General features: G+C 33.1%; 1 protein-coding gene across 4 annotated transcripts in view; it reads left to right on the forward strand.

The window, feature by feature from the left end:
* The window catches only part of LOC111641228 (39S ribosomal protein L32, mitochondrial-like), a 48,145-nt gene that overhangs the window by 1,803 nt on the left and 36,526 nt on the right, over positions 1 to 9,816 (forward strand). For all 4 annotated transcript variants that reach the window (XM_023387364.1, XM_023387363.1, XM_023387365.1 and 1 more), the window contains exon 2: positions 7,335 to 7,595. In XM_023387364.1, coding sequence (XP_023243132.1) covers positions 7,335 to 7,595 — 261 coding nt within the window. The remainder of the gene's footprint in view (positions 1 to 7,334; positions 7,596 to 9,816) is intronic.

The raw sequence follows: 9,816 nt of genomic DNA on the forward strand, positions 1-9,816 counted from the left end.
TAACAGCCCAGAACCGGTCCTTGACAGAGTTGTAATCTTATATGTGTGCAGCTTTCACCCAAGGTCGTAGGCTTCCACCGGCTACACCGGGTGAGGTTGGTGTTCTGTAAAGCGCATGCGCAAATCTGGCTTTTCGTAATCTGAAAATACAGGAGATTACACTCCGTCACTAATATTCTAATATACAATAGCAATTTTTTTTTGTTTTTTCCACGTGTAGTATAGAAAATTATAATAAGATACATAATGCGGTTATAATAAAATATTGTGCAATTATTTTCATATAATTAAAATTAATATTTATTTATTTTTTAGAGAATACGAGGGAAGCGGCGCTTCCAACGCTTCTAATGACGGCACGCCACTGATATATGTATATAATGATTACTTAAAGAAATTTGTAGACAATGTTGACTGATGTAAACTGCAGGATTACCCTTATTTGTACTAAACACAAAATATTTTGTTTAAGTGGTATTACTATTTTGTTTTCTGCTTATTACACTGCACAACAATGAAAATGTTTTGGGCTCAAAATTAGCATATTCTTATGTATTTCCATCTACTGAATTTAAAAATCACAGTAAAAATGACCAATTAGCTCTTGCTTTAGAGATACAGTGACATGTCAGTTTTTAGGGTCTACATTTGTATTTTGGGGGAAATTTATTTTTTTGGGAGTTGTCACATCTCTCAACTGACATAGCACAATGTTCTCCATATGTTTTTAGGTTGAATTTGAACCGTGATCCAAGTGAATGGAGGCTATTCATAGACTCCTCTAAGCTTAATTTGAAAGCCTTATTATTTCAAAACGGCAACTGTCTTCTTTCTATTCCTGTTGGTCATGCTGTTCACATGGTAGAGACTTAAGCAAACATGACAGCCCTCTTCAACTCAATCAAAATATGCTGAACACAAATGGAAAATATGTGGTGATCTAAAAGTCATTGCTGTACTCTTAGGAATGCAACTGGGGTATACTAAATACTGTTGCTTTTTATGTATGTGGGACAGTAGGGATAGGAAATCACATTACATTCAAGCGGACTGGCCTGCAAGAAATCTTGATTCTACCAAGAAAAATGTCGTTGCCAAGCCTCTTGTGGACCCAAAAGATGTTCCTCTTCCACCCCTTCATATCAAGCTGGGTTTAATGCCTTAAGTACATTTAAGGCATTAAACTTAATACTTAAGAGACAACTTTCCTAGATTGAGTGATACAAAGGTTAAGAAAGGTATTTTTGTTGGGCCACAAATTTGACAACTTGTAAAGAATCCTGCATTTGACTGAGTTTTGTGGAGGGAAAAGAAGGAAGCTTGGAAAGCCTTAAAGGGAGTTATTCGTGAATTCTTAGGCAACAAAAGAGATGATAACTACACTCGGTGACAGTAATTCTGGAAAAATACCATCAACTTGGATGCAACATGTCTCTTAAAATCCATTTTCTTCATTCCCACCTAGACTTTTTCCCTCCTAGTTGTGGAGTTGTTAGTGATGAACATGGAGAAAGATTCCACCAGGATATTTCTGTAATGGAACAATGATATCAGGGCAATTGAAATGAAACAATGTTTGCAGATTACTGCTGGTCTGTGTGTAGGGATGCACTGAAACTCATTTATAAGAGGCAAGCCAAAAGAAAATGATCTTGTAAAGTCACCACATGATTCTTTTCACACCAAACTACTTGCCAGATATTTTTCCATCATTTAGAACTCTTAGAATGTAACTGTAATTAAAAAAAAAAATTCAATAGCTCTTTCAATGTTGTTAGCATATGTAATTAAAAGCCATTAAAATCACATACTGCCACCTATTGTATATCAGAAACTAGAGCTAATAAAAATTTTTCTTTGTCATATTTGATTTTCTCACCCCAAAATTAGGAAGATTTTACTCATGAAATAAAGGAAACATTCAAAAACATTTTTTTTTTCTTTGTTGTGCAGTGTTATTTAATGGTACTTAAACATAAATCTCTAAACATCAGATTAACAGCAGGTAGCTGCATTAATCAGTCATGAAAATTGACAGCAAGTGCAAATGTAATTACAATGATTCATTAATCTTTTATATTGGAATTCAGTTGTCACATAATACAGTGGAACCTCGCTTAACGAGCACAATTCGTTCCAGAATCTTACTCGTAATGCGAAACACTCATTAAGCAAAACAATTTTTCCCATAGAAATTAATTTAAAATACGATAATGTGTTCCATGCCGAAAAAATACTCAAATATTTTATGTATGACGTTTATTCAAAGAAAAGTATACAGTATACATTGTTAAGGAGCGTGAATCATCGTCTTTTCTTCTAGTGTGGAATGAACCAACATGGAATGCAAATTCAATTTGCAGAAAACAAAAATAATCACAGATAATATGTCTGATAAACACGCCAAACGATATGCCAAATTCTTGGACTATGTAAAGGCTATAATTAAATATTAGACATTAATTAATTCGATTAGAGGTTGGCAGTTATGCTTCTATCTCGTATTAAATTTAATAATTATAAATATTTTTTTAATTTAGACATTTCTACAATTTAATTTGGAATTGGTCTTTAAATTTAATACCAGATGGCAGGATAACTGCCTACCTCTAGTCAAATTAATTAATGTCTAATATTTAATTATAGCCTTTACATAGCCCAAGAATTTGGCATATCGTTTGGCATGTTTATTATATAATGGGCTATGGTTGTTGATGTTTATATGTAATATGTGTGAACACAAGTTTTGAAAAATGTGTGATCTCAAGTGACACTAAGATGATAGTAGAACCAGTGCTAAACACAGACCGATGGAGCATGCGCACAATCCGGGGCTTCCCCTCTCCTCGTCGCTCGTTAAGCAAGTCAAATTTTTACAATTTGTTTTGCTTGTTATGCGAGGTTCCACTGTATATGCTGTTTACATGTAATGAGTAATAGACATTGTATTTTTCTGATTAGATATGGAATCTCCGTTATTTGCAGTCTCTGATACAACAGTGTATAGGCTTGCTATATGTCTGGGTTCATTAACTCTTTAAACACAGAATTAGCTTAATTCATTCAAGATGAAATCAGCTGAAGGGAAAGTTGTTTGATTGATTTTCCTATAGACAACTTGCATGTGACATATTGAAGTGCAGGATGTGCATTTTGCCCGGTGCCACATTTGTTAGGTTTCTGTTACAAGACCAGTTGAGTGCACCGGTTTTTTCTGACAGATAACACAAAGATATTTCTTTCGTTGTTTGAGATTCAAGCCAAGCATATTTTAACATGTCAGAAAAAACCGGTGCACTCAACTGGTCTTATAAATTAGAGATTGTATTAGGCCAGAGACTGATTTTCTACAAACAAATTCAGGTCATCTTTGTACGGATCAACTTCACCACACATTACAATTTTACTTTTGTACCAGTCAGCATGTTGAATGGTAATTGTTGTTAAATAATCTGGTAAAAATGCATGTGTTGCCATCTATGTGTGATAAATTTAAACTATATACACCTCCAGAAACGGCACGGCACAAATATGTCGCAGGACGCAGTCCAACGACAGTTTAAGCTCATGAGCTGATGTTCATGCAATTCTTCTATACAAAATCTCCTCGCAGCCTGAAAGGTATAAACAATTTTGTCTCCAGGTACATAGAAAGAAGAAATTTTCTGAGCTTAAACAGCCGATTGCAGACAGAGTTTACGTTAAACGACGTTTATCAACAGAACAGCCTATAGACGTTGGCTGGCTGAACCGTGGTTTAAAATGCGTTGCAAAGACGCATTTTAAACCACGTCTATTTCTGAACGCCCTTTAATTAAACAAACTTTGGCAAAACATTGGCTCTTACTTTCTTTGCTATTACTACCCTGTTTTAGGAGTCGTTTGGCCAATCTGGTTATTTGTTTGTGACGTCAGTAATGGTCGCCAGTTATAATATATTCGGAAAGCTTCCAGAAATAAAATCTTAAGGTCGTCAAAACCATTGTTTGGCAATTAATGACAATCCTTTTCCATTTCGATATTTAATTTCGTCGCCAACACGGTTTAAAATATGAACAAATCCATATTTAGAAAATTTATACCGAATTCGAAATTCGTCCTCATAATAGATTTTCAAGGAATTATTTTGACATCTTATTCTTCGTAACTATCAAAATGAATAATTTTAAATATTTTATTATTAATATTACATTTTTTTATATCTATAAACAGATTTCTGTAATTATTAAAATTGTCTCGTTTATCTAACAGTACAATGACCCCGAAATGCATTAATGTTTTATAACCGACACGATACTCAAATTGTAAATAAATGTATCTGATTTAAATTAATTGTAGTTTTAAGTCTTCACTCATTTGAATATTTGAATTGGAACATTTAAAACAAATTTAAACTATTTAATTTTGTTATTTTTGCTCTGAGAAATTAATTAATGAATAATTTTGTCGATTTGTACCGTTTACAACATTTATCAAAGGAACGATATCTGTTTTTATCTAAACTTTTCTACGAACAAAGCTACCACTCAAATTGAAAAGCCCTCTAAACTTGCTGTCGAGTGAGTCTAGAAAGTAGGTCAAATAACTTGTTTCTAATCGCTGTCTACATTGTGGCAGGCGAAAAATGCCGTCTCTGCAATGAAATTTTTCTGAACAGCGGTCTACCTGATCTTTAAACCGCCATTGGCCTCTAAACGTTGTCTCTGCAATCGGTTGAAAGAGTTAATTGTTTGGGATTACAAAATTTATCAGTGGGTACTTAGAGGTATATTTGTGCTTTTGGTATTTGACAAAAGCTATTTTTGGTGAATGGTGAAAAGTGCACAAATACTTTTAATTGGAGCCATTACATGCTACAATTGTGTCTACACAAGCAGAGTAGCCAGATAGGTGAAGGATTTTAAATTGCAACTCTAGGGCTACTATCACTTGTTTAGTAGAAAATGTAGTGAAATAAAAAGTCACCAACTAAGGTCCATTCTACACATTTTTTTTCATAATGCTATAAACATTTCATTTCTCTACTTTCAGGCAGAGATTTTGTGAATTTTCTTAAAATAATTTTACAACCTTGTGTAAGTCAAATAGCGAATCAGTATTCAACTAGAAATCGTTTATTTTATTAGCTTGTTTTGATTTCTACCATATATACTGTCACTTTGATTTACATTGTGTATCTGTGTAATTTGCTATGGAAGTCAGTAATGCTGCAAATGTCGATAATAAGCAGTGAGTATCAACATTCCTTACGAAGACAAGATAAACATTGGTGTTTAAAAACATCTTCAGCATTTACCACTGAATGTTAACATTATCAGAACTTCTCTAGCTTACGTTAGAAAAGTTCACTCTGCTTATCAAAGTCAGGTACAAACCTGGCACAATTAAACAGTTGTACATCCTCGGTCAGGTAAATGTTTGTGAAGAAAAACATTAGTAATGCTTTTGAGGAAGCACTACTAATTGCTATTTGATTTTAGTATTAAATTGACAACAGCATTACATTATGTTAAATATTGACTTCAAAACCTACAAAACTTGGCATTGTGATCTCTATAAATATTGACGTTTTCTGAACATATCTACAGGGGCTAAACTGTGGCTCTTCTAGTCCCTTATTGCAACTTCCATATACTTACACAAAATACAAAACAAAAAATATTATTTATGTTGTATAATATACATAGGATTTTTAAGTGTAACTGGCAACTTAACCTCAAACAGGCAACTAAAAGCTTAGGGTATGGTATGTTCATAAAGTCAAAGGTGTTAAATAATTGTTTTCCTAGTTAATCATAAAGTATCAGTAAAGTAGAGTAATAGTAATATTTACTATAGAACAGTGATAAATGAAGTATTTTAACTATACATAATATAAATATGAAGCTCTCCAATAGAATTCCAATGGAGGATGTGGCTCTTGCGTATTTCTGATAGGCAGTGTATGTAACGAGGTTTGGTCACCCTACAGTGGTGGCCAAATTTCGTTACATACACTGCCTATCAGAAATACGCAAGTGAAGCTATGGCAAGAAACTGGATATCTTTTGGATCGGCCGAAACCTGGAAGACCAAGAAAAACCACCAAATGCACAGATCATAGAATTCGTAGAATAGCAAAAAAAAGAAAATCACAAACTAACATTAACTGATCTCAAAATTAAAATGATAAAACGTGGGATGCCTGAACTTAGTACTCATACCATTAGGTGTTGATTAAATGAGTTTAATCTATTTGGGTGAGTTGCAAGGAAGAAGCCACTCGTATCACTGAAAAATAGACAAGCTTGTCTGAAGTTTGCTCGTGAACACTTGACTTGGACAAGTCAAAACTGGCAGTGTGTGCTGTGGTCGGATGAAACGAAGATAAATCTGTTTGGGAGTGATGGTCACAAATACATAAGACGACAAAAGGCTGAGAAATTTTGTCCTAATTGTATTTAACCCACTGTAAAGTTTGGAGGTGGAAATGCAATGGTGTGGGGATGTTTTTCTTTGTATGGAATTGGACCCATTCACCTGTTAAATGGAGGTATTGGACCGATTTCAATATAAACAAATTCTGGAAGACGTAATGCTGCCATTTGCTGATGACAATTTGCCTCTGAAGTGGATTTTCCACAAGACAATGATCCAAAGCACACCAGTAAAGTTGTCAAAAAATGGTTTCAGGACAACCATCTTAGGGTAATGGAATGGCCAGCCCAATCTCCAAATTTAAACCCTATTGAAATGTTATGGGGTGATGTAAAATCTGCTTTGAAACAAAAAATACCGGAATAGAAACAAGCTATTTGTGGCAATTCAAGAAGCTTGAAAAAGCATCCCAGCTGAGCGTTTGTAACGATTGGTGGACTCCATGCCCCGCTCTTGCTTATCTATGATAAAAAATTTTGGTTATTCAACAAAATATTAGTTTTTTTTCCTAAATTTTGTTATTGGTCCTAAACATTTATCCAGGGACAAATTGAACTTGTTGTATATCATCCATTGCTTGAGTAAAAGAAATTTTTTGTTTATAAAATAAAGGTTATAATTTTATCAAATGAAAACAAAGTTAATATTTTTCCTGAATTTTAGTTTCATTTGTTTGGTTTTAGATTCCACCAACTTGGTTTTGAAAATAATTGTTAATGATCCTAAACAATTGGCCACCACTGTATATTATATTATCAGAAAACATTTAGATTAATAAGTCTTGTTTTTTGTGATGTTATCGAACAGAAGAAATTGTTTGTTTAGCGGACTTAAAAATTAATATATATTCTTAATTTTTATTAATTTAAAATTTTTGATTAAACTAATATATTTTCATTACTTTTTTTTTTTTTTAGGGGAACCTCTGTCATTTGCTTTAGATATTCCGGGAAAAAGTTTAACAAATAATTTATCTACCATCAGAAGAGTCGACGCACTGAAACAGATCTTGGACGACGGGTTTCTGTGGGCGGTTCCTCGCAACAGAAGAACCATAGAACGTCGTCTCACGAGGAAAATGGGCAGAATTGAAATATTTTTTAGAGGAAAATTTCCAAAACAGAACTTGATCATTTGTAATACTTGTGGTCATTATCACGAAGCTCATACCATTTGTGGTAAGTATTAAAGAATATTATTCGGTTATAAAACGCTTGAAATTTCATTTTAATTATTATTCAACATGAACCACCAGTTATTCTAATTAGTCATTTGTTATATTTTACTACTACAGTAGAGCTTCAAAAACTCGGCGCTCTGGATAACTCGGCCACACCCTGGCAGGGCAAAAAAATCCTTAGTTAATTAATTTTCATTATAGACAGCTTTATGTCTCATAAAGTATTTTTCTGAGGTCTGTCTTATCAGGTAAATTACTGTACACAGTGTATTCATTAATTTTCATTTTCATGTAGTAAAGGCTCTATGTCTTCATAAAGGACGTACTTTTCCTTTGTTTAAGGGTATTTGGGCAGTTTATTCTCTGTTGTATTCTCAAGCAAACAATACATACAAGTACGGTACAATATTTTCTGAGGAAACACGCATACTTATCCGTTTTTTAACCCCATTCTCAATAACCTGGCATTTTCACAAACTTGGCCACTCTTCGGTCCACATTAGGCCGAGTTTTCGAGGCTCTACTGTACTAGTTGCCATTTGTATTAATTTTATGTAGTTTTCCAAGATTTTTTGTAATTTTCATTGTTTGGATAACAATAAAAATTTGTTTTTATTCAATAAATCACTAGACACTGCAAGTATAAATTTCCAATTTTAGCTTATGAGGGGAGTCTGAGAAATGGTTAATAAAACTCTACAAAATACATTGCATGGTTATTCCAGTCATTAACCCGTTGGTATGCGCCTAGTGTCGATTAAGCACTAATCGATTTTTAATTAGTTAGTGTAAAAATTCCAATTGTTTGAAAAAAACCTGAAAAAATTACTGTCTGACTAATTTTTCTTTAATTTTATGATGCGCAATTCAGTTTTTGCTTAAAGAGTTTCGTTATTTTTATTTAATAATTGGTGTCAAATTGGCACTATGGTGCACTTGTCTCGGATTTCAAATTTTAAATTTCCTGCCAGTTGCCGTTACTAAAAATAGCTGCAGCTGCAGCACACGCACTTCTTTTGCTTATAATTGTGTTATTTTAAAGCAAATAACTTCTAAAGAACTCAAATTCAACCCGGAAATAATTTAATTTTTTCCATTGGTATTTTTTTAATCATTTTATATGGTTTTATGACACCAAGTCTCATATAATTTTTGTATTTTTTTTAATTTTATAAATATCAAAATGCGAGGCGACTATAATATATAAATTAAAGAATTTTCGTTTATTAACTGCATCTAGGCGTGTATGCATCCAGCAGATACATGGAAGGCATTTTTTTTTTTTTTTATTGAATTTCTCAAAAATAAATAACAGTTGAAATGCAGGCTTTTTTCATATTTCATAACTGATATGTTCTGAAGTGATCCCACAGTAGTTTCAAGTTTATGACGTTTTTTCAGAAAGATTTTATGAAAACCAATACAGTACCTTACCACCACCTGCAGTAAATTCTTTTTTCGCAATTGTTATGTGCAACAATTGCGGTTTAATAAAATAACTATGTAGAATATTTAACCTTACCACACTGCTATACATTTTATCTTTTTCTCCTGGTTCCAATCCCAATTTATTTCAAAGAAGTCATTGCAGCTTTTTTGACAATGCAAAAACAGTAGAAGTAAAAACACGCATTGGCACGTGTCTAGGACAATAAACTTGAACAGGAGTGAAGACAAAACACGACACTTTGTAATTTATGCTAATTACCTTCTAATACAGTAAAACCTGTCTATGGCGACCACCCACGATTCATTTAAAAAGTGGTCTTTTAGACAGGTGGTCGTCCAATACAGTGGTGCTGTAATACCATATTTCTGTACGTATTTTACGCACTTTTTAGCCATTTCTACTAAGCAAAACTCGAGGCGAGCAAACATAAGCGAATTTTTTCAACAATAGGGCTATATTGGTATTGAATTTTATTCTTATCGGATAACCCGATTTATAGGAGTCATCATGATATTATAAGACAGATTTAACACCAATATTTTAAAGATTAATACAATACTCGCATTTTCTCGATTATAATGCACACTTTCTTTTTTCCGACTTAATTAATTCGACTCGGTTGTTTTCGTTTGCTCCTCATTTACATGTATTACGTCATCAATATACAAGCACGTCCTATCACTCCATCGCTTTGCTTTTGGTTTTCGTTAGTTTAATCTTATTTTAACTTTAAAAATTCTGTATTTTTTAATATTTAATATTTTCTTAA

Source organism: Centruroides sculpturatus, unplaced genomic scaffold, assembly GCF_000671375.1.
Source record: "Centruroides sculpturatus isolate CEXI.00-Female unplaced genomic scaffold, Cexi_2.0 scaffold1440, whole genome shotgun sequence".
NCBI classification, from domain to species: Eukaryota; Metazoa; Arthropoda; class Arachnida; order Scorpiones; family Buthidae; genus Centruroides; species Centruroides sculpturatus.